The sequence below is a fragment of the Equus quagga genome, chromosome 22 (genome assembly GCF_021613505.1).
Source record: "Equus quagga isolate Etosha38 chromosome 22, UCLA_HA_Equagga_1.0, whole genome shotgun sequence".
Taxonomy (NCBI): domain Eukaryota; kingdom Metazoa; phylum Chordata; class Mammalia; order Perissodactyla; family Equidae; genus Equus; species Equus quagga.
The window spans coordinates 4,333,284-4,359,603 of NC_060288.1; the positions used below are offsets into that span (position 1 = coordinate 4,333,284).

The 26,320-nt window shown below is 38.9% G+C and overlaps 1 protein-coding gene across 1 annotated transcript; it reads left to right on the plus strand.

Moving 5' to 3' along the window:
• The first annotated feature begins 816 nt into the window (after nucleotides 1–816).
• Nucleotides 817–23,925, plus strand: LOC124231587 (disintegrin and metalloproteinase domain-containing protein 18-like). The gene is given in 6 exon segments (XM_046648369.1): nucleotides 817–871; nucleotides 1,446–1,522; nucleotides 19,165–19,217; nucleotides 21,534–21,612; nucleotides 22,138–22,214; nucleotides 23,721–23,925. Coding segments are annotated over 6 exon segments (546 nt in total).
• Nucleotides 23,926–26,320: the final 2,395 nt, after the last annotated feature.

Here is a 26,320-nt window from a genome sequence, read left to right on the forward strand (position 1 = left end):
ATAGGGTGTACTGGGATAAAAGAAGGTTTGGGTGAGGAATGGGATAGAAGTTGAGTTAGGTTTTGTGCAGTTTCAGATATTTGTCAGAAAATTCAGACAACTGCCTGCTCTTTCTTCTCCGGTGGTGTCACTTTTCCTCTTTCCATTTGTCGTGCTGCCCTTCCCATCTCTCCAGCCTCCTTAGTGCTTTAAAGTAATTGTTAACAAAATACACTTAGGTTGGGTCTTCAGGTTTCCTTTCCCTCTCCTCCATCGATTATAATCGAACACTGTAAGAACAGGCACTCAGCTGAAGAAAAGTGCTTTTAAATTGCCTTAGCCAGATCAAGTTCAATATTCTTACTTTTTCTTTATTTGCAAAGACATAAACTATTGTCATCAGCATGATTTAAGTAGAAAATTTCTCCTAAAAATTAACATTTCTATTTTCCTCTTTCTCCCCCACCACACTAAATAAAAAATGGCAGAAAACTGTGTCATGGAGAAACGAAATTACCAAGAACTTCACCAGAAAAGCTAATCATGCTTACTTGCCCCCCAAGTCACTACTGAAGGTTTAAACAATGTAAACTTGGCCCCAACAAACTGGCTGTGCACAATCGCACATGCTTGTGTCTGGCATTTCCCCTCCCCACCTGGTGGAAGTGCCCGGCTGCTCAGGATCCCTAAGGAGGAGCAGCGCGGCTGAAAGCAGCTGCAGCCCTTTGCCTAGGGGCCCAAGCTGGTGCGCTGTCCTCTTGAGGCCTCGTGCCCGTGAGCCTGAGAGCCGCCAACCGCCTTCAACCTTGGCCGTGCTTCCTGCGCTCTGGCGCAGCCATGTTCCTTCTCCTTGCACTGCTCGCTGAGCTTGGAAAGCTGCATGCCCGCCTGGGTAAGACCAGAGCAGCCTGAACTTCCTTCTCCTTTTGCTTCAGAGCAGGGCTGGGCTCTTCCTGCTGAACAGTTTCCTGTAGCTCTGGGACCCCTAAGCCCCCTTCCTGGATCCCCTGCTGGTGCCTTCCTCCTCGTCTCCCCACCCCACATACCAGACCAGGTGAGTGAGGATGTCAGCCAAGGAGTCCTCTCTCTGCATCAGGGGTCCACGGTCTCAGCAGCTGAAAAGCAGCCGGTCTTCCTGGTCACCTACTCTGTGGCCAGAGGATTCAGGGGGGTGTTTGCTGCCCTCAGCTTATTCCCCAGAGTCCGGAGGGAAACAGGCCCCAGCGTGGTTCTGCAAACGAACAGGATGGTCCTGTAGAACTGCCATGTCTAATTTTTGTTTGTTTGTTTGTACCTTAGCCATTTTTAATGTGCCATTGAAAATCTAGTGAAAGCTGTGGACCAAGGAGGGTGGGCACATATAATAAGTTTACTCACAATTTCAGACCCCCCATGGACTCAGGATTAGGACCCCATGCTTTGCTGAGACGATTATTGTTACAAAAACACCCACTTTCTTACTGCAGATTCTGAAGGGATATTCCTGCAGGTCACAGTTCCACGGAAGATAAAGTCAAATGAGAGTGAAGATTTAGAGAAGCAGGTAAATGACCAAGAATATTTGTTGTATAATTTAAAATGTTAAGACTATTTTTATTTACTTTGTATTACAGTCAGATCATACTGATTTCTATTCAACCGCAAAGCAAAACATTTTCACTGTACTATTGTCTCTTAGCACATTTGGATCCTCCCTTCCCCACTGTCTGCTGCTCAGTCCTGTCCCCATCCCATCATCTCTCCATCTCTTCTGATGTACTTGTTCACAATTTCCAAGAAATATTGAACAGTTTTCAGGAATCATGCTGATAGAAAAAAATTCAGTATGAAAAGGATGTAACTATGGTCTAGCCTGCAATTTATAAAAATTTGTTAATGGCCACTAAGTGACAGAGAAATTGGTCTTGAGCACAATTTAGACCTGCAGATTTTGACCCAGAAGCATCAGACTTAGTAGAAGTAATGGCCAAAGAAAGAAAGGAAGAAAGAAAAGGAAAAATAAAAATCTCACATTTGCCCGATTATGATGAAAATGATTGCACAATAAATAAATATTAACTGGAAAAACAAGTTGAACAAAATGCTTATGTGCTGTATAAAAAAGTGATTAAATTGAAGGCATTCAGTCAAATATTTTCCTGATTAAAATACTTCAAACTGGCAGTTACAGTGTTTTATATTACAAGCCATAAGGCACAATACAGGGATTTAGATTTCCACGTGGCTAAAGTGGTGTGGTCAATCTATGGTAACCCTGAAAACATGTTTTCAAGTTGAAGGAAAAATTTTTGAAATAAGAGGAAGTAAGAAAATTAGAATCCATTAACTCTATTTTGGCATATAGTATTGGCACCTATCGTGATTATGTTCTACTACTTAACAATTTGAATAAAAATAAAATAGATGTAAATTACACTTGAAAATCTCAATAAAATAGTTTCTCTTAGAGAGGTTGTATTTTCATATACTAAGCTCACTTGATTCTCACATTAACCTTCTGAAGTGGGTGTATATCTCCTACTTTTCCTAATATATGTATGTATTTAGCAAAGAGGATTAAAAATGTTAAGGGTGTCAACGTTACAAGTTTCAGGACATGGAATCTAATCTTTAATTTACGACTCCAGTTCCATTACAGGTAAACTACCTTCTGTTGAAAAATTCTTTACATAAAAGTTTATTTTCTTCTATTATTTTTTTCTGATTTACTTCTCTTAGTGCACTGTCATTGAATAACCACTTTAAACTTCAAATTGTTTATTTGAAATTGCCTGTCACAAAGCATAGAGCAACTGTGCAGGATTTGAAATAGTTTTGCCATGAAGGACATCAAGTGTTCGATACTTTTCTGCTTTTTTTGTAGTCTGTGTATGGAGTTCTGGAAGCCGTTTTTTCCTGTGATAGAGAATGCTTAATGTTCTCCTTCTATTTCTTAGAGTAGACCTCCCTATATCTCTCTTGTTCTCTTCCTTTGCTCCCTTATTACCCTGCATCTTCTGCTTTTTTTTTTTTTTTTGATTAACATATAAAGGATTCTTCCTCATGGACTTCCAGTTTGTCATGATAACACACATTCCATTAAAGCAATGGCTTGGATTTGGGGATATTATAGGAATTATGAAGAAGGTGTTCAGCCTTCTAAGTATGTCTGTGGAAGCCATTGTACTGTTGTTAGTATAACACTGGGAAGAAACTGCTCAGCTGAGGAGAGCTGACCTCACTTGTAGTGAGTTCATTTCCTCCTGTCAGTGCCTTCCTGCTGAAGACCACTGTGAACACACCTGTGGTTAGACAAGTTAGTAATCGCAGTGAGGCAGAACACACGCTATGGGGAAGCATGGGGCATCTCCATACAAGGGCGTTAGAAAGGCCTTGTAAGATTTTGGCTTGTGTTAGGGGATTTGGGGGAGGTTTTAGGAAGCAGGACTTTACTCTGGTTTGCATGCAATCAGGAAGTATGGGTAATTCTATGATTGTGTGTCATAAGTCTTACCTAGAAGGGAAGACTAGAACTGCCCTGAAGCTTTAATTGGTTAAAAAGCAACAGCTACTCGCAGTCATGTTAGCCCAATAAGTGTATATTTGGTCAATTTTTCTGATTGGAAAATATTTATATTTGGTTTGTATTCAGACATGATTATGAAACAGTCTTGTTTTTAGATCCATAATTTTCTCACAGTGGCTGTGTGTGTGATGTTGATGTTCTGTGAAAGTACTTACATTCAACAGCAAAGGCTGATAGTTCAGCTCTTAAATATCAGACTGCTTTTCTCTTTCTTACCTTTTATTTAATTAATTTATGTTAGGTCATATTAGACCTCAATCAAAGCTACACTGTGAAGCAAGTATTGAAATCCTAAATGACAGCAGAAGACAAGTGGGATATATAGGTATACTGTATGTATATATATGTATATGTATAAGATAGAATACATATATGTATATTCTATTAAATTTAAGATGTGGTTTCGGAAGAGCCATCTAGGCAGAACTTTCAGCTGGTTGTTGACTTCACGTTGTACATCTGTCTATCTACAGACTGTTAGAGTAGTTCAGGAAGGAGGCCGGTAGACTGAGGTGCCTCTAGTGCCTGTGGTAGCCTGCAGAAGCAAACCGTAATGAAGGTGGAGTCAGTGCACTTGGATCTGGGAAAACGAAACTCAAGCACAACTAATCATAAATAGCCAACTAGATTTTCTCAAATCTGAGAAAATGAAACTCAAGAGCAACCAATCATCAATAGCCAAATAACTAGATTTTCCCAAATAAGGCAACTGTTTAAGCTGTAGCCAATTAAATAGTTTGCTTTGCTTCCACGGCTTTGCGATAAAAACCTCTGCCCTAGCCCCACCCCAGAGTGCCCCTAATCATTTGGGATTTTGATGCTGCCTGATTCAAATTGTTGTTTTCTCAAATCAGCTCTTCAGAATTTAATGCACCTCAGCTTATCTTCCTACAGTTCTGGTGTTAGGAGTGGGACAGGAAGGAGATCCCTCGCCCCCGTGCCCTCTGGGAGCAATGAGCAATCAGGTGAAGGTACCCGCTGAGCCCACTGTGCTCACTGCTTTCTCACTGCACCTGAGTGTCAAAGGTATGCAACTTTTAGGATCCCAGCTCTGCACATTTGCATTACATTTCTGAGTTTACTTGAGCATTTCTTTCTCTAGCCTGGGTCCAGAGTTGGACTGGATCCAACTTACACTGGACTACATGCAGTGAGGCCTCAGGCTAGGTAAATTTTTTTAAGAGAATAAAAGGAAAATAAGTTCTTCCAAATCTTAAGAGTCTGGGACTCCTTCATTTGGGACTCTGGCTAACTATATAACTAAAAGATATGACCCCCAAACTTGTGCTTTTCTGAATAAGTGGGTTGACGATAACAAAGATAATATTGAATTACAGTGGCCACAGTGGAGAACTTTTAATCTAGATAAGCTTATCCTTTTATGAAGTGTCCTAGAGAAAAAGAGGTCCTGAATTTCCCAAAAACCCTGCATTTTTTCATTGGTGTGGAGAAGCTTGTAGGAGACTGAATGAATAAAAAAATTGCCTCTTTAAAAGATTCCTTACAAAAAGGCAAATAAAAAGCTTAAGTATCATATTGCTGGTGAAACTAAAGAGAACTAAACACTAACGGACTCCAACTTTTCCTTGCCTCTACTCTTCTCTCTCTAAATACCCTGAGCCTACTAATCCCTTTGCTCAGTTTGCCTGCCCTCTATGAGGATGAGTTGGAGGTTAAACAGTGCCTTTTAACGGGAGCCCTCTGCTGAGCCTGGAATACCAGATATAACCATTTATTCTCCATGGTCAAAAGTGAACTTAGGGCCATTGTCAAAGACTTTTCAAACTCTAAAGGGAATCCTCAAAAATTTAATTGAGGAATTCAAAATTCCAATTGGAGCTTACGATTGATCTGGGATTCCACCCGCTAGATCTCTACCGATTTGTTCACATGATGTCAGTTCTTGCTGAGGTCTGAAAATGGATGGCTGAAGCCAAATGGGAGTATCTCAAGAGAGGTATTAAAGACTTGCATATTAATATTTCTGTTAGAGATGGGCCAAAATGTGCCAGAAAGATAGCTCAATAACTGGTTGAAAGTATTCCCTCAAAATACTGACTAGTCCATTATTCAGTCTTGCAAGCAAAAAAAGGACAAACCAGTCTCAGACTAAAAGACAAGGTTGGAAAATCTCTTTGTGAAGCATTCTGGGCTTTCTTTATAAAATGCAGGCAGAGAAGATGCCCTGACTTCCCAGCAGGGCAGCAGGAGGGTATCCAGGTCTTCTATGGCTCATTGTTTAGGGACCAGAATCAGGCAAGAGTGGGCCTTGAACTCCCTGGACAGGTGAGGCCATCAGTTTTGCTCTGCAGAGGGGAAAGCCATGGGCTGTGCTCTTTGTTCAAGTGCCCCTGTAGGCAGGGCTATTGGATGGGCCATGCAACTTCCTGTGTGCTTTGGTTAGGTTCCCTGGCTGGGCAAGCTAAAGGCTATATTCCACCATGAGCAGGGCTATGAAATAGTTTCCTTGCCCGGGCACATCTGGAGAAGTGGCACCAAAGCTGGTAAAGCTCTTCGTTCTCTTAACTCAAGCTGACTCTTGCTCCAAGTTCCCTGGCTGAATAGGGCCACTGGCTTTGCTCTGCAGACTACTACTCTGTCTGCCTGTCTCTTGGCTTGAGCATTGCTGCCTCGCCCAGCTTCCAGGTACTCTCACCAGCCCTTCTAGTCTTATTTCATTCAGCAGAATGTCCTCAAGGTTCACCCATGTTGTTGCAAATGGCAAGATTTTCTTCTTTGTTATGGCTGAGTATTATTCCCTTGTATATATGTACCACAGCTTCTTTATCCATTTATCCATCAGTGGACACTTAGGTTGTTTCCACATCTTGGCTATCATAAATAATACGGCTGTGAACGTGGGGGTGCACCTATCTCTTCAACAAAATGTTTTAATTTTCCCCAAATATATTCCCCAAAGTGGAATTGCTGGTAGTTCTATTTTTAATCTTTTGAGCAACTTCCATACTATTTTCCATACTGTCTGTACCAATTTACAATCCCACCAACAGTGAGAAGGGTTCCCCTTTCTTCCTCGTCCTCACAAGCATTTCTCTCTTGATCTTTTTGATTATAGACATTCTAACAGGTGTGAGGTGATAGCTCATTGTGGTTTTGATTAGTATCTCCCTAATTATTATGATTTTGAGCACATTTTCATGTACCTGTTGGCTGTGTATCTTCTTTAAAAAATGTCTATTCAGGTCCTTTGCTCATTTTTTTAATTGGATTATTACTATTTGTTTTTGCTATTGAGTTGTATGAAGTCTTTGTATATTTTGGATGTTATCCCCTTAATAGATATATGAAATATATCAATAGATATATGAATAGAGAAAATGCACATATTTTTTCCCATTCCGTAGGTTGTCTTTTCATTTTGTTGGTCATTTCTTTTCAGTGCAGAAGCTTTTTAGTTTCATGTAGTCCCACTTGTTTATTTTTGATTTTTTAGCTTGTACTTTAAATGTGATTTCCAAAAAATCATTACGAAGACCGATGGCAAGGAATGTTTTTCCTATGTTTTATTCTAGGAGTTTTATGGTTTCCAGTCTTACATTTAAGTCTTGAATCCATTTTGAGTTAAGTTTTGTGAGTGGTGTAAGATAAGGGTCTAGTTTCATGTTTTTACATGATAATATTCCATTTTCCCAGCACTATTTATTGAAGAGACTGTCTTTTCTCCACTGAGTATTCTTGGCTCTCTTGTCAAATATTACTTGACCACACATGAATAGGTTTATTTGGGGCTCTCTTATGTTACATTGATCTTTGTGTCTGTTTATGCCAGCAGCACACTGTTTTTATTGCCATAGTTCTATAATATAGTTTGAAATCAGGAAGTGTGATGCCTCTCACTTTGTTTTTCTTTCTCAGGATTATGTGAACATTCAGAGTCTTTTGTGGTTCATTACAAAATAGGGGATTGTTTTTTCTACTTATATGAAAAGTATCATTGGAATCTTTGTAAAGGTGGCAATGAATGTATAGATGGCTTTGGAGACTATGGACATTTTAACAATATTAATTCTTCCAATTCATAAACATGGGATATTTTTCCATTTATTTGTGTCTTTGATTTCTTTCATCAATGTCTTGTAGTTTTCGGTGTAGGGATCTTTCACTTCCTTGCTTAAATTATTCCTGAGTTTTTCTTTGTTTGATCTTATTGTAAATGGGATCTTTTTCTTTATCATAGTCTCCCCTTATCTGTAGGGGATACATTCCAAGACTCCCAGTGAATGCCTGAAACTCTGATAGTACCAAACCCTGTATAGACTATCTTTTATTCATAGGTATGAAAAAGTTTAATAAATTAGGCATAGTAAGAAATTAACAATAACTAATAAAATAGAATAATTATAACAATATACTGTAATAAAAGTTATGTGAATGTGGTCTCTCTCTCTCTCACAATATCTTATTGTACTATACTCATGCTTCTTCTTGTGATGATGTGAGATGATACCATGCCTACATGAGGAGAAGAAGTGAGGTGAATAATGTGGGCATTGTGATGTAGCATTATTTTCAGACCGCACTTGACCATAGGTAACTGAAACCATGGCAAGTGAAACAGCAGATAAGGGGAGACCACTGTATTTCTTGTTCAGATAATTTATTGTTACTGTATAGAAACAGTAATGATTTTGTATGTTAACTGTGTATTCCTGTGACTTTACTGAATTCATCGATTAGCTTTAACAGTTTTTGGTGGCCTGGCCCATTGCTGAGTATAGCTCCTGGCCTCTCCTGACCAGAAAGCCTGAATGGGAACAGCTGGGAGGCTGCTAGGAGACGGCCCTCCCATTCTGTCCAGGCAGGAGAGCTGAGTCATAGCCCAGCTCAGTGCTGAGTGTAGCTCCAAGTCCTGCTTGATCATAAAGGCTGGAAAGAATACCTAGAAGCTGCATAGCCCAGCAATGTTAAGCAGAGAGTTAGACAGGCAGAGCTGATTGTCTGCAGAGCAAAACCAGTTGCACCCTTAGCCCCAGGGACTTGTTGAGTGGGTGGGTTTGAGTCAAGGCTTCCTTTCTTAACTTCTTGTGAATTATTGAATATTCATTGATACTCCTTGTTACTTTCAATTGTTTTTTCTGTTTTCTTTTTAGTGATTGATCATTGTTTCACCATTTGGATCTTGTTTATCAAAGATTTACCTTCAAATAATATAATACAATGTTACATAACGTAGAATTTTCAAATGATGTAATATTATTTGCATTCTCCTATTCTTTGTGCTGTTGTCATACATTGTATTTCTCCCTTTGTTATAAACCCCAGAATGTTATCATTATTTTTCTTTTAAATTGTAAATTATCCTTAGATTTCAAGTGAAGAAAATTACATATTTATCCCCTTTTTTAATATTCCTGGTGCTTTTTGCTACTTTGTGTGATCACGCTTCATGTAATGTTGTTTTTCTTTTTCCTGAAGAAGATCTTTTAAATTTTCCTTTAGTGTAGCTTTGTGGTTGATGAAACTTCTCAGCATTTGTGGGGTTTTCTTATTGTTTTTTTTGATTCTTCACTTTAAACATGTAAATCATTTTTCTTTAAATGTTGGCACCTGAGTGAACATCTATTGCCAAACTTCTTTTCTTCTTCTTCTTCTTCCCAGGTCTCCAACTACATAGTTGTATATTCTAGTCGTAGGTCCTTCTGGTTGTGCTGTGTGAGACGCTGCCTCAGCATGGCTTGCTAAGCCCTGCCATGTCCGCACCCAGGATCAGAACCAGCAAAACCCTGGGCTACTGAAGTGGAGCTCACAAACTTAACCACAGCCACAGGGCTAACCTCTAAACATGCAAATGTTTTATCTTGTTCCTGCACATTTTCTGGTGAAAAGTCTCAGGCCATCCTTAGTATTACTCTGAAAACACTTAACATATGTTTTTCTGCCTGTGTGTATGATTTTTGGAGCACTTTTTATTTCAGTCTGATTCTTTGTCTTGATGTAGTTTGTACGAGTGTATGAGTAGCCTGTATGTATATATCCTACGTGGAAATCTGATGATGGTATCACACGGAAGTGACACCATGCAGTATTTGTGAAACCACCTTCCAGCTATGCCAGAACCAGCTGCCAGACACGCCAGAACCACCTGCTGGACAAGCCGGAACCACCTGTCTGACACTCCAGAACAACCTGCAGACATGCCGAAATCACCTGCTGGATACGCCAGAAGCAGGTCCTGGAAACGCCAGAACCAACTTCCAGACAGGACAGAACAACCTGCTGGACATGCTGGAACCACCACCCTCACATGCTGAAACTACCAACCAGACAAGACGGAATCTGGTGCCGGACACGCCGTAGCCACCTCCTGATGGACACTCCAGAACCACATGTGGGGCACACAGGAACCACCTGTCAGATACACCAGAACCAGGTGCTGGACATGCTGGAACCACATTCAGACAGGCCTGAACCACTTGCTGGACACACCTAAACCACCTGACGGACACACCAGAACCACCTGCCAGACATGCTGGAACCAGGTGCCGGACACACCAGAACCACCTTGGGACATACTAGAAACTCATGCCAGACACAGAGGAACCCCCTGCCTGACACGCCGGAACCACCTGAATGACACGCTGGAACCACCTGCTTGACTCGGCGGAGCCACCTGCCAGACATGCCAAAATCACCTGCTGGATATGCTGAAACCAGGCCCCCTATACAACCCACCAGATATGCCGGAAACACCCATCAGGCACACTGGAACCACCACTCAGACACGCCGGAACCAGGTCCGGGACAGGGCACAACCACCTGCTGGACAGTCTGGAACCACCTGCCAGACACACTGGAATCACCCGCCAGACATGCCACGAGCAAATGCCAGACACACCGAAAGCACCCACCGGACACGCTGGAACCACCTGTTGGATATGCTGGAACCAGGTGCCAGATACACTGAAACCACCTGCCAAATATGCCAAAACCAGGTGCCGGACACCCTGGAACTACCTGCCGGATACCCCTGAAGCAGGTCTCCGATATGCTGGAACCACCCCCCTTACATGCCGGAATCAGGTCTGGGAAACTCTGGAGCCACATGCCAGACAGTCCCAAACTACCTGCCGGACACACCGGCATCACCCACCGGACACGTCAGAACCGCCACATGGACACGCCGGAATCACATCCCGGACACGACTGAACCCACTGCCAGACAAGCCTGAACCACATGCCGGACATGCCGGAACCACCTTCCAGATGCGCAGGAACCATCCATTGGACACGCCAGAACCACCTTCTGGACACACCAAAATCATATGTTGGATACGGCAGAACCTGGCCGCTTATATGCCGGAACAACCCACCAGACATGACTGAACCACCCACCAGACGCACTGGAACCAACTGCCAGACACGTTGGAACCACCACCTGGACACTCTGGAACCACCCACCGGAGATGCCACAATCAGGTCCCGGACACACCGGAAGCACCTGCCGGACATGCTGGAACCACCTGCTGGACACGACGGAACCACCACTCAGACACACCGACACCACCAACTGGACACGACGGAATCAGGTCCCGGACACGCCGTAGCCCCCTGCCGGAGACACTAGAATCACCCGCGGACATGCAGGAACTAACTGCCGGACACGCCTGCAGCACTCACCGGACATGTGGGAACCACCTTCCGGACATACCGGAAACTCATGCCAGACACACAGCAACCCCCTGCCTGACGCCGGAACCTCCTGTCAGATATGCCAGAACCATGTGACGGACACGCCGGTACCACCTGCCGGACAAGCCAGAACCACCTGCCTGACACGCCACCTGCGTAATACCCTCCAGGTTCATCCCTGTTGTTGCAAGTGGCAGAATTTCTTTCTTTTTTGACGCTTAATAATATTACATTGTATATATATGCCATATTTTCTTCACCTGTTCTCTACTGACAGACACTTGGGTTGTTTCCATACCTCAGCTATTGTGAATAATGCTGCAGGGAACACAGCAGCACCAATGTCTCTTGAGATGGTGATTTTGTTTCCTTTGGATATATGCCAAGAAGTAGGATTGCTGGATCATATGTAGTTTTATTGTTACTTTCTTGAGGAAACTCCATATTGTTTTCCATAATGGCTGTACCGATTTACATCCCACCAACATTGTGCAGGTATTTCCTTTTCTCCACATACTGGCCAGCATTTGTTACCTCTTGTCTTTTTGATAATATCCAACCTAAATGGTGTTAGATAATATCTCGTCGTGATTTGATTTGCATTTCCCTGATGATTACTGATGTCGAGCATCTTTTCACATACCATGTGGCCATCCATGTATCTTCTTTGGAAAAATGTCTATTCTGATTATTTGCCCACATTTTAATTGGATTAATTATTTTTTTCTTTTGAATCGTATTAATCCTTTATATATTCTGGATACATATCAGATATTTGGTTTGCAAATATTTTCTCCCATTCTCTAAGGCAATGAAAAGCTTGCCTTTTTATTTTGTTGATTATTTCCTTTCTCTGCAGGTATATTTTAGTTTGATGTAGTCCCAGTGTTCTATTTTTTACTTTGTGCTTGTGCTGTTGGTGTCAAGTCCAAAAGTCATGGCTAAGAATAATGTCAAGGATTTTCCCCTTTCTTTTCTTCTAGGAGTTTTATGGTTTCAGATCTTGTGTTTAAGTCTTTAATCAATTGTGAGTTGATTTTTGTATAGGATAATGGGTGAATTTAATTCTGTTGCTTGTTGATATTCAGCTTTCCCAAGATAATTTATTGAAGAGCCTGTCCTTTCCCCACTGTGTATTCTTGGAGTCTGTTGAAAATTAACTGACCCTCTATGAATGGTTTTATTCCTGGACTTTCTTTTATGTTCCTTTTGTCCATGTGTCTGTTATTTTGCCAATACCATGCTGTTTGATTATGATAGCCTTGTAATATAGTTTGAAATCAGGCAGTGTGATGCTTCTGGCTTTGCTTTTCTGTCTCAAGTTTGCTTTAACTACAAGGTCTTTTGTGGTTCCATATGAAACTGAAGATTGTTTTTTCTATTTCTATGAAAAGATGCCATTGGAATTTGACAGGGATTGCATTGAATCCATACATCTCTTTGGGTAGTATGGGAAATTTTATAATATTAATCCCTCCCATCTATAAACATGGAATATTTTTTTATCTGTGTCTTTAATTTTTTTCGTGAATGTTTTATAGTTGTCAGTGAATACCTTTTTCACCTCCTTGGTTAAATTTATTCCTAATTATTTTATTCTTTTTGATGTTATTGTAAATGGGATCGTTGTCTTATTTCTCTTTCTGAGAGTTCCCTGTTAGTGTATAAGAACACAACGGATTTTTTTATGTTGATTTTGTATCCCACAACTTTACTAAATTCATTTATTGGTTCTAACAGCTCTTTGGTGTAGTCTTTAGGGTTTTCTGTATATAAGATTATGTCATCTGCAAACAGAGACAGTTTTACTTCTTCCACCTGTTGTGCTCTGTGCTCCTGGGGGACTCACAAATGCCAAGCTCTGTTAACTTTCATAGCCGGGTGACTTAGGACTTAGCCTCTGCTGGCAGCTATAGCAGGTGGGGCACTAGACTTATGGGCAAACTCCTTTGTCAGAAAAGCTGGAGACTTAGTTTTATAGTTGGAATGAGCTGGGAGAGAAAGCACAGAGAGTTTGCTCATGTCTATTGAGGCTCCCAGATGACTACTAACTATGTGTCCCGTCAGCTCCCGGAGCCCTGTCAGCTCTCAGAACTAAGTGATTTGGGACGCAGGCCCTCAGGCGGCAGACATAAAAGTTGAGGGTCTAGATGTGTAGAAAAGCTCCTGCCAGGAAGAAGCTGAAGACTTAGTTTTACTGTTGGATTGATCCAATGGGGAGAAGGCAAGAGAAGTGCCCACTGGCACTCTCAGTCTACTTGGAAGTTCCCAGTCAGCCCCCTCATGCTATCTGATTAGAAGCTGGACCCTCAAGCTGCAACTGGGAAAGTATGAAGCCAAACTCCTTCCAGGGAGAAACTAGGAGTTGGGTACTGTTGCCTGTTCCTCTGTAATGATTCCAGGTGGATAACTATGTGAAGTACCCATGCACCTACTTAAAAACTGCTTCTTTGTTTAATGTGGATCTGGGGGATCATGAATGCCAAGCCCCATTGGGTCACTGAACTAGGTGATTTAGAAGTCAGTCCCTCTGTGGCAGCTTTAAAAGCTGGGGTGCTAGATGTGTGGTCCAAACACTTCAGTCCTGAGGGAGAAACTGAGAGTTGGGTTTTCCCTCCTGAAAGTAAGGTACTGTGCCAGGGGTGGGTGTTATGGTGAGAGTGTGTATCAGCCTTTCCTACATGTTTCAATCTGGATATTTTCTCAGTCTTCCAATGTTTAGGAGTCTCTCACCTAGTTTCTGGATTTCTCTCAGAGGGAATTGATCCATGTGAAGCTATATATTCAGTGCATTCTTGGGAGGAAGATGAGTCAGGAGCCTCTTATCCTGCCATTTTTCTGACTTCATGCCCTCATGTATATTTATTTTTCATTGGATTAACCTTGCCAATTTTCTTTGGCTCATTTCTTTTCTTGCTTTTGTGGTTTTCCTTTAAAATGTGTTATACTTTGTTCTGGCAGGCAATTAAGTTACTTATGAATCAGATTGACAATTTCAGGCTGGCTTTTAATGTTTTTAGGATGAACGTTAGCGTAGCCCTTACTCTAAGGCCAGTTTCTTCTTAACACTAAAATTTGATCCAAGCTCAGTTTCTTCTTAACACTAAAATTTGATTCTTCTGTGGTTTCTACAGAATGGCATGGGTGTTCACTGACATCTCTCTTCTCTGGTTGATCAGACCTTGAATACCTTTCAGCACTATGTGAGCTGTGGGAGTTATTCCTCAGCTCCCCAGTTGTTCTTTGCCCATTGTGTTGCAGAGACCATAGGTTGACGAAGTGATTCTTACCTTCTGGTGTTCATGCTGTTGAATAAGCTCCACCCATGAGTGTTGGAAGGACGTGTGACTTCCTTCTAACCAATAGGATGTGGCCAAGTTGATGGATTTAACTCTGTTGATTGCATTATGCTATATGCCAAACGTTGAATTTCACTCCTGTCATTGTTAATATCGTATAAAACTCTACTTTGCCAGCAGACACTCTCTCACCTTCCAGATGATCTTGTGAAGGCCATATTGTGTACTGTCCATAGCGACAGCCAAGAAGCAGATAACTGGAAGTGGCCTCTAGTTGATGACTGGGGCTCCTTGCCAAAAGCAAAAATCTAAAGCTCTCAGTCCTATAGCTGCAAGAAAATGAATTCTACCAACAACCTGACTGAACTTGCAAATAGAAATAGATTCTTCTCCAATTCAGCCTTCAGATGAGAATATAGTCCAGGTGACTCATTGATTACAGCTTGACGGGACCTTGCAGCAGAGAACAGAGCTGTGTCACACATGGACTCCTAACCCGTAGAAACTAGATGATCATACATGTGTGTTATTTTAAGCTTCTGTGTTTGTGATAGTTTGGTATGCAGCAATAGAAAACTAATACCCCCAGCCTCATGAAATTCTACTCTATGTATGTGTTCTGTGTATGATTTTATTCATTAATAGAATCAAGGGAATCCCTCCTCTTTAGTATAGTCTAGAAAGTTCATTGAGACTGAAAGCCAGGGCAATTGTAGTGCCCACCTCAGTTTCATCCCTTCTCTCTGTGATCACAACCTTGTACTGCCTATTTTCTAGTGTATAAAGCATGTGTTTCATTCATTGTGTATAGTGTTCTAGTTATTTGCAGCTGAAGAGCACCTTCAGTGCTGGTTTTTCTAATATGGCAGCAATGGAATTCTTGTCACTGCTTCTTGCATGCTGTCCTTCCTTCTCAGTTCGCTTTTCTTCTTGCTGAAGTTCATCTTACAGTGATTCATTCATAGCATATCCATAGGTGGTAAACTCGCTGCGTTACTAGGTGAAGAAAAGTATCTTTTGTTTGGATGAATTTGTTAAAGATCATTTACAATTTTAGAATTGTTTTCTGTCATTTTGGTGCGTCCTTGGCAGAAGTTGCTTACATGACCAATAGTGATAAATCTGACTCCCATCGTCCATCACCAAGTTATTTATTTGTTCTAAATCGCAGTCTAGATGGACAGCGGTTTCAGAATTTTTTAACCCATACACTAGTGGGAAAAGACTTTACCAACTAGACTAGTGCCATGTGGACTTCATATGCCTTTATAAAGTCTTACAGATCTCCACTTATTTCTAAAATTTCTTAGGTCAGAACATTTTGTCCCCTACCCTTTTCAGTGATGTAATGTCATACATTTGTAATAAAGTTAGATTCTTGTGTCATGATCTGCCCTTCACTTGGGAATCCCTGACCTTCGGAATGATTTTTTTAAATTTGCATACATTAAAGTTCACTCTTGGTTCTGTATCAGTCTATGGGTATTGACAAATGCATAATGTCCTGTATCCAGCTTTACAGAATTATACAGAAGAGTTTCTCTTCCCTAAAATTCACTTATACTACCCTCCCTCTGTGTAGCCCATGGCAACTGATCTGTTGTTTAGTCTCTATAGTGTTGCCTTTTCTTGAATGTCATATGGTTGAAATCATACAGAATGTAGCCTTTGTAGACTGGCTTCTTTTATTTAGTAATATGCAATTAAAATTTATCCAGGTTGGTTTCATGCTTTGATAATTCATGCCTTTCATTGCTAAATAGTGTTCTCTTGTATAGATGTATCAAAGTTTGTTTATCCGTTTCCATGTTGAAGGACATCTTGGTTGTTTCCAGTTTATGGCAATTATGAATAAAGCTGTTAACATTAATGTACAGGTTTTTGTAGACATAACTTTTCAAATCAGTTGGATAAATGCCTAGGAAAATGATTGCTGAATTGTATGTTAAGATTACATAGATTTGCTAGTTTTCTATGAAACTAGAAAATTGTCTTCCAAGGTGGTTGTACTTTTGCATTTCCACCAGCAATGAATGAGAGTATCTGTTGCTCCACATCCTCATCAGCATTTGGTATTATGAGGTTACTGAATTTTAGCCCTTCCAATAGTTATACAGTATCATCTTATTGAGGTTTGAATTTGTGTTTCCCTAATGACAAATAATGTTGAACATATTTTCATGTGTTTATTTTCCATCTGTATATCTTTTTTGGTAAGATGCCTGTTTATCTCTTTGGCCCTTTTTCCAACTGCGTTGTCTATTTCATTCTTCTTGTGTTTTACAAGTTCTTTGTATACTCTGGGTACAAGTCTTTTATCAGATACGTGAGTCACAAAGATTTTTTCCAGTCTATAGTTTATTTTTCCATTTTCTTAACATTGTCTTTCTTAGAACAAAAGATTTTTAATTAAGTAAAGTCCAATTTATTATAACTTTTCATTCATGGGTTGTATTTTTCTGTCATTTACAAAATGTTATCACCAACACTAAGTTCACGTAGGTTTCCTCTGACGTTTCATTCTAGATGTTTTATACTTTTGCATTTTACATTAAGGTCTATGATCCTTTGTGAGTTAATGTTTGTGTAAGGTGTGAGGTGTGTTTTGAGTATCATTTTGCATGTGGACATCCAATTTTCCCAGCACCATCAGTTGAAGTGACTGTCATTTCTCCTTTGAATAACCTTTGCACATTCTTAAAAAAATCAGTTGATTATATTTTTCGTGGGTCTATTCCTGAGCTCTCTTTTCTGTTTCATTGGTCAATGTATCTGGTTTTTTTGTTTGTTTGCCAATACCATGCGGTCTTGTTTATGGTAGCTTTATAGAAAATCTTGACATTGGGTAATGTGATTGCTTCAATTTTGTTTTTCCTTAGAATTATGATGACTGACTATACTGGGTCCTTCACTTTTTGTTAATTTTTTGTTTTTAATTTCCTCTATGACCCTTCATGAGCACATGAAATGAGAATACTGAAATCTCCATGTCTAGGCAATTTTGAAGTAATATTTCTTAACTTTACTCTCTCTTTGTTATCGTTCTTTTTGCCTACTTAAATTCTTATTAGCTGATGTTGGAAGTTTTGGAAATAGCTTCTCTGTCTCTTATTTGTTCTTGCAGATCTTCCACTGTTGAAATCATTTTGTGTTTAATTCTCAGAAGCTATCTTAGCATTGATGTTCAACCTCACCAATCCATGCTTCAGATATATCCAATCTCTTGTTCATGATAAGGATTTACTTAAAAATCGACATTCACATTTTCATTTATATGATCTATAATTGGTTAAGTTCATAATAGTCTGTTCTTCCTTTGATAACCACTGGCTGCTCTTCTTCATGTGTTAGCAGTCTAATATAGTGGTAAAGCACATAGCCCCTCTGCCAAGCTCTAATACTCATTACGTGTGTTATCTTGGGAGAGTCACTTAATCTCTGTTTCTCAAAATAAAAATTATGGTTGTCATGAGGGTAAGAATGTTTTTAAAGGAACATGTAAACCACTTAGGATAGTGCTAGGCATGTGACAAACACTCACTGAGTGTTAGAAATAGTGTTCCAGTACCCCTAATCTCTGCTCCTTGGGCATAATACCGACTCTTACTTCTCTAAGGATATCGAATGTCTTCATGTTCAGGTTCCGTCTTACGCATTTTACAGTTTTCTCAGGAGTAATTAATTTCATTTGTTGAATTTGTTGTCTTTCCTTCTTGGTGTTGACATTCCTCAAAGGTGAAACTGTTTTTATTGTGCACTTGGCGTTGCAGTTGAGATCCTGTTAGACTTTCTTTTTCATCTGCATCCAGTCTGAAAGAATGCACCAGATCTGCTGAGGACATAACAGTGGTTTTAGGGGAATGGCAGGGATAAGGTTTGCCTCTGTTCTGGGTTATTAGGCATCTGATCTTCTGAGTGTGCGTTCCCTGTAGTTCTTGGCTATTTCCAATCATAAGCAGCACTGCCCTCTCCCCAAACGCACAGGCTCTGTTCCAGCTTAAAATCTGAGATCTTTCTTGAAACTGGGTTGTCTTGAAAAGAAGATGTGCATTTCCTAGGAGAGATGCCCATCTGCCTTTGTGGAGATAGTGCAGTGACTCACTCTGTGAACATCCCCAGAGCCCCCTCCTGTTCCTAGAGCGCTGCTGGAGCTCAGTGCTGGTGGATTAGAGGTCTTCTTCCTGGAGCTGCGCATTCCTCGCCGGCTTCCGTCTCTCAGGTCTTTTTTCCTCACACTATTATATGTTGAGGATTATTAAGTGGCTCTGGGTGAGCATGGTAGAATGTATATATGTATTTATAAATGTGCTGTTGTTTCATTATATTTGGTGTAAAATGTAAGCCCACAACCGTGTCTCATTCATCTTGACTAGAAAATGTGTATGTTTTTCTAAATAAAGAAAACTTATATATAGTATTAATAATGCTAAAATTATGTTTTTTTCAAAAGGTAGTCTTCATTTCTTTCCCAGAAAAACATTGATACACATTAAATTCATTACCATAACTTGAATTTATTAGAATAGTAAATTATTACTATTTAGAAAAATAAATTCTGAAGAATATATTAATTTTTAAGTGGATTGAATGAGTCTTTTCTTGACATGGGTGAAAAATCCTGTCTGTCTATATTTCTGATTTACTAAATCATCTTTATTTGCTTTATTTTAGGTGATTTATATCATTACAATTGGTGAAAACTACACTCTGCATCTCAGAAAACAGTAAGATATGATTTTCCCTTAGAGCTTAGATTTTACTTTTTAAATGTTTTGTGCATTATATAAATTCAGGATTGAAGTGTAATGTAGACTGTTTAATCAGTCTATTTTTCAATTTAGAATTCAGTAGGTCTTGAATATTAGATCTATAACAATGTTGCAATATAATTTTCCACTTGTTATTTTCAAATTAAGAAATAAACTACATATATGTAAATCTTCAATTGAGTATAAAGCCATTGAACCCAAGAACTGCAAGTATGTATGCAGTTAAGTATGTCTCAGGTGAAATCAAACATAGTTACACATTGAGTGGTTATTGGTGGGAAACTCAACTAGCAGTGCACATTTTATGAATGTATTGATTATATGTGCATTTATTTTTAACAACTTTATTGGGCACATTTTATATATCATAAAAGTCACTCAAGTGTATAATTTAATAATTTTAATAACTCTATGCAGTGTTGCAACCATCAACCATAAATCAGTTTTAGAACTTTCATTCCCCACCTAAGATCCCTCATGCCATTTCACATTTAATCCCTGTTTCCACTCACTACTCCAGGCAACAATCAGTCTCCTTTCTGTCTCCTAGTTTGCATTTTCTCAACATTTCATATAAATGAAGTCAAACAGCCCCTTCTCTGATTGCATCTTTGAAAGCATATATTTATAACACCTGGATTTTGTCTGCCTGCATCTTTGCAGTTGAACAAGGCTGGAGAAAATTATCCTCACTTAATTCATGACTGTTCTCACCTAGTTCATGACAATGAAACCCATGTTGGACTTTAATGTCTCTCCAACTTCATTAAAAAGTTTTTTGATAAGACCATCACTGATCTTCATGTTCCTAAATGCCAGTTATTTTTCAGTCTTCATTTTTCTTGACCAATTGGCAGCATCTTGTATAGCTGATCGGTGTCTCCTCCACAAAATACTTTCTTCATTTGGCTTCCAGAATAACATAGACTCCTGGTTTGACTCTCACCGTTGTGCTTACTCTTGCTCAGTGTTTTGTTTGTTTCATTTTGTTTCATTTTCAGATTCTTCCTCATCTCTCAAAACCTAGAATACCCCATCATGTTATTCCTGAATCTTGTTTTCTCCTAGCTATATTCAGTCACCTAGTTATTTCATCCAGTCTTGTGGCTTTAAATATTTTTATGTATTGATTATTCCCAAACTTACATCTCTACTTTATTCCTTTCCAAAGAACACCATATTCCTTTTTCTGACTGCTTATTTGATAACCAATTGTTTACCTGAATTCTCACACTTAACATGTCCCAAATGTACTTCTGATCCTCTTCCAAAATTTATCCTCCCGCAATCATCTCAGTAAATGGTAGCTCTATTCTTCCAGTTTCTCAGAACAAAAACCTGGAGTCATCCTTGACAGCTTTCTTTTGTTCTCCTCTATACCCAATGGATTATTAAGTCCCATGTTTTCCACCTCAAAAATACATCCAGAATTTGTCCTCCACCACTGCTCCTATCCTAGTTCAAGCCACCATCCTGTCTTGCCTGAATGACTGCAACAGCCTAACTGCACTCTCTGCTTCTGCTTATTTGCCCTATGAATGCTTCTCAACACAGCATTCAGTCTGATTCTATTAAAATGTTGGTCTGTTTCTATCACTTATCTGCTCAAAAACTTCCAATGACTTCTTACTTCTGTGACAGCATCTCTTACTACTGTCTCTCATCCTCAGTCCCATTCCACTCCAGACACATTGCCCCCTAGCTATTCTTTATATACACAAAGCATAGTTCTCCCTCAGGGTCTTTGCATTTTCTCCTAACTCTTTCTGAAATAACATTTCTATGCAGATCCGTGTGGCTTATCTTCATGTCTTTGTCTATTCAGTGAGCCTTTTCATGCCATCTTATCTACATTTTGCAACCAATCTCCCTCACCCAGGCCTATTTATCACCATCTAACGTGGTAGCAGTGTGTGGCCCTCACTGTCATGAAGACTAGTGGTTTTGTCTTTTGTTTACTGCTGTATTGCAGTGTCTAGAAGAGGATCTGTCCGATGGTAGGCACTCAGTAAATATTGGTTGACTGCAGACATAAACAGGCACACACACAAATATCTAACAGAGGATTTGGAGTCTATTCCAGTGTTAACAAAGCCTGGACTCTCTGATACAGCAGTTCTATGAATTTAAACTGTTATGCCACATTAAAATTGCTCTAATTAAAGCACATTATTATGTGAATCATATATTTCACGTTCATTTTTATTATTTTACTATTTATATCCATATTAAATTCATAACTCAAACATTTTTTATTTTTGCTTTTCTCAGCTCATTCTTATCCCAGAACTTTTTGGGTTATGCATACAGTGAAAATGGATCTTTGCATGCTGAGTCTTCATATTTTAAGGTAAGACCCAGATGTCATAGATGTTTATTATTATGTGCTTCTTTATTGAAGTGGACAAAGCATTACTATTGGGATGCATTTGTGCCATGTTGGCAGTTTAATACAAATATTTTGTTTTATATAATTATGACCTGTCATATCGTTGATTGTTGTACATAGAAACAGCATGTGATAGACATGAAACCCAGGCTGAGAGAATATTCTTGGGCACCTAGGTGGTACAAAGTAGAGTTGTCAAAAACATTTTTTCCCTGAAAATCTGCATTAATAAATCTATCTGATATACAATCTTATTATTTTCAACTCTTTTAACATTTTGAGTCTTCTGTAATGTAAATCTATCTGATATACAATCTTATTATTTTCAACTCTTTTAACATTTTGAGTCTTCTGTAATGTAAATCTATCTGATATACAATCTTATTATTTTCAACTCTTTTAACATTTTGAGTCTTCTGTAATGTTTACCAATACATGTTTTATTCATAAAGAATGTATTTATTTGCCTTTCTGTACTGTTTTCAGATGCATTGCCATTACCAAGGATATGTTGCAGATTTTCCAAATTCAGTTGCGACACTCAGCATCTGTTCTGGACTCAGGTAATAACATCTTAGAGGGCATTTATACATGGAAAACATAGGGCATACTTTAAGATGAAACTTAGTAGGGGCCGGCCCCATGGCCGAGTGGTTACGTTCATGCGCTCTGCTTCGTCGGCCCACGGTTTTGCTGGTTCGCATCCTGGGTGCAGACATGGCTCCGCTCATTAGGCCATGTTGAGGCATCGTCCTGCATACCACAACTAGAAGGACCCACAACTAAAATAGACAACTATGTACTTGGGGCATTTGGGGAGAAAAAGCAGGAAAAAAAAATAAGACTGGCAACAGTTGTTAGCTTAGGTGCCAATCTTTAAAAAAAAAAAAAAAGAAACATTGGCTGACACAACTGTAGAAGGTTTAAGGGGAATTCTAGTCTGAAAGCTTCCTTTATGATGGCCTCCCTTTTATAGTAGTACTAGTAGCTAGACCTTAGTGTCCATTCAAATGAAATCAGTCTGGGGAATCCTGACTGGAGATATTTTCAGGACACAGTGCAGAAGGGGATGGTTTCAGTAAAGGGAACTTTAGAACATCTCTCTAAGTATTGTCACATTATCTATCAGTTATCTCAAATAGTTATGGAAAATGACATTAATTAGTTATTTAAATAGGCACATACTGTATGCTGTCAGTTTGGGTGCACCCAGTGTCAGACATAAAACAACTAATTAAGGGGCTGGCCCTGTGGCCGAGTGGTTAAGTTCGCGCGCTCTGCTGCAGGCAGCCCAGTGTTTCGCTGGTTCGAATCCTGGGCGCGGACATGGCACTGCTCATCAGACCACGCTGAGGCAGCGTCCCACATTCCACAACTAGAAGGACCCACAACGAAGAATATACAACTATGTACCGGGGGGGCTTTGGGGAGAAAAAGGAAAAAAAATAAAATCTTTAAAAAAAAAAAAAAACTAATTAAGAAGGTCCCTTAGAAGTACAGGGCAGGGATGAGTGATTTTCATCATTGATGGTGGCAGGAGGAAGGTGGTAAGTTTATCAGAAGAAGATGGGTGAAAAGCAGAGAAAAAAGACTCTCCCTAACTCCCTTTTGGTTTTGGTTGACTGATTTCCAGAATTTACTCATTTCAACTCAGAAAATTGGCATTCCCTGATTGTGGTTTTCATAGATATCAACCTCTCTAGGTATCTACTCTATAAACCTGCTTTCCCTTGTTCTCATCTCTGTAAGAACAGGAACTTTATTCTTGGAATTCTCAGCAAATATCTTGATTCCAAGACAGTACTTGGTCTTAATATATCTTGAATGAATGTGACTACTATACAGAAAATAGAAAATACTTTTCAATATGTTTAGTTTTTTAATATGTGAGCAAAACTAAGGCAGATGTGGTGACTCAGTTACTAATGGTAGACTGAAAAAAATTAGGAAAAGAAAGTGCCTTTAAACATGTTCCTTACTATGTTTCCTCATTTCTCACAACATTTTTGGTTATAGCTTTGATGGGATCATTTGCAGGATTTTTATATCATTGCTTTCTACATTTTCAGGGGATTCCTTTAGTTTGAAAATATCAGCTATGGAATCGAGCCGTTGGAATCTTCAGCAGGATTTGAGCACATAATTTATCAAGTGAAAAATGACAATCCAGACATACCACTGTTATCAGAAAATTACAGCAATATTTGGCAGAAAGACCAGCCCTACAAGGTTCATTTAAGCTCACAGGTAACTGTGATGATTCTGATGTTATGACATACTATGAAATTACTTCTGTAGAATTTTGTTAATAGTGAAAAGGAACTAAGCTGTTGAGCAGGAATATTGAGTTTGATATCTTCTTTCTATACCTTTAAATAAAACATCCATATTCCATCTAAAATATATGAAAAAAATATAGTATGTATTTCAAACTTATTGTTTTATGATGTATTATGTAACATTTCTTATTTTTTATTGTTATTCAAATAAAAATGCATATTATTAAATACAATTTAGAGATGCAGGAGGAGTAGAATCATCATTAATTACCACTATTCTGGTAAAATTACTTTCAATATTTTGATATTTTGCTTTATATACTACTGGAACATATGTTTCCAAAATAGATAATCATTTGTATATTATTAAGCTCTTTTGATTGACCTGTGCACTGGGTAAAGAATTCTTGTTTGACAGGTGTTTTTCTTTCATCACTTTGAATATTTCAATTCACTGTCTTCTGGCCTCCATGGTTTCTGAGGAAGAATCAGCTATTTTAATCTTATTGAGGATTCCTTATACATGATGAGTCCATTCTCTCTTGCTTCTTTCAAGATTGTCTCTGTCTTTTCCTTATGACAGTTTTTTTTATGATGTGTCTTTAAGTGGATCTCTTTGAGTTTATCATACTTGGAGTTTATTGAACTTCTTGGATGTGTAAATTAATGTTATTCATCAAATTTGGGACATTTTTGGCCATTGGTTCTTTGAATATTCTTTCTGCCCTTTTATCTGTCTCCTCACTTTCTGGTATTCCCATTATGTGTATGTTGGTATGCTTGATAGTGCCCCACAGGTCTATTAGGTTCTATTCATTTTTCTCTATTCTTTTTTCCTTGTCTTCCTCAGACTGTATAATCTTAATTGACCTATCATCAAGTTCCTTGATTGTTTCTTCTGTCTTCCAAAATCTGTGGTTTAGCCTCTCTAATGGATATTTCATTTCAATTATTGTATTTTTCAATACTAGAATTTCTAAGCCTTTATTGATGTTCTCCATTTAGTAAGACATCATTATTATAATTCCTTTACATTTTTTATTCACTGCTTCTTTTAGTTTTCTGAAATTATTTAAAATTTCTAATTTAAAGTATTTTTCTAGTAATTCCAACATGTAATCTTCCTCAGAGACAGTTTCTATTGATGGCGTTTTTCCTGTACATGGGCCATACTCTCTTGGTCATTTTGCGTCTCATAATTTTTTGAAAACTGAAACTGGTCATTCCAAATAATATAATGTGGTAACTCTGGAAATCAGATTCTGCCTGCCTCCCAAATATTATTGCTGTTTGTCATAGTTGTTTGTTTTGTAAATTTTTTTGATGATTCTCTAAAGTTTGTATTCTTTGTTGTGTGCGGCCACTGAAGTCTCTATTCTGTTATCTTATTGGTGGGTTGATGATCAGTCAGAGAGTTCTTTAAATATTTAGGACCAATAAGTCTCCTAGTCTTTGCTGAGGACCTCTGTGTGCATGTTAGCACATGCCTTTTTTCACTCAGCCAGGCAGTTAACAATTTTGACTTTCATTTTACTTCTTTCTTGCTTAGAGCCATGAATCAGCCAGAGGTAAGAGTTTAGGGTCTTTGCTGGTCTTTACTAAACATGTACCATAGCCTTGGGCATGTACTTAGTCCTATACATGTGTGTGGCCTTCTAGATTCCCAGGCATTTGTCATAGCTTTTCAAAACTCCATGTGTACCTCTCATTCTCCAGTTTTTCCTTTTAAGTTTTTTGGTTGGTCTGTTGTTTGCCCCATTGCTATTTACTTTCTCAGACAACTGTGCAGTTTAAAAAAAAATGCCTGTAATTGTTTTCAACAGATGCCAAAGAAAAAAGCTTTTCATACTGGATGAGATATGATTTAGGTAAAGTTCAGACAAGCTTGAAATAGGTCTTCTAGGAAACACAAAATAGGTCGAATCATGACATTTTTATGGAAATGAGATTTTGAAGATGCTCCAGCCGTACTCTGCTTTTGTTGGAGGTTGCCAGTCTGGTGATATTCACAGAAAATGCAGGCTATTAGTTTTCAACTAATGGGAGAAGAGACTAGGGCAAGTTCAAATTCCACAGATATCACTGTTTTACTGAGATCAGTTATTTTTTTTGAATAAATATTCCCAGAATGCCTTAAGCCTTTGGTTAATCTCTAGAGATCTGAGAAAGTTGATTCTAACAGTTTTTGCCAGTTCTCTTTTTGTTTTTTTGTAGGAGAGAATTTTTGGAGGTTCTCCCCTAAATTTTCACAGATTTCACTCCATTTCATGAATTTTCTATAAAATGTACTTATAACCTTTAATATGACATGTTTTCTAGTTTCCTTCCCAATTATTCCTCCATTGACCCATGGGAAATTTAGAAGTGTACATAGTTGGGGATTTTCTAGA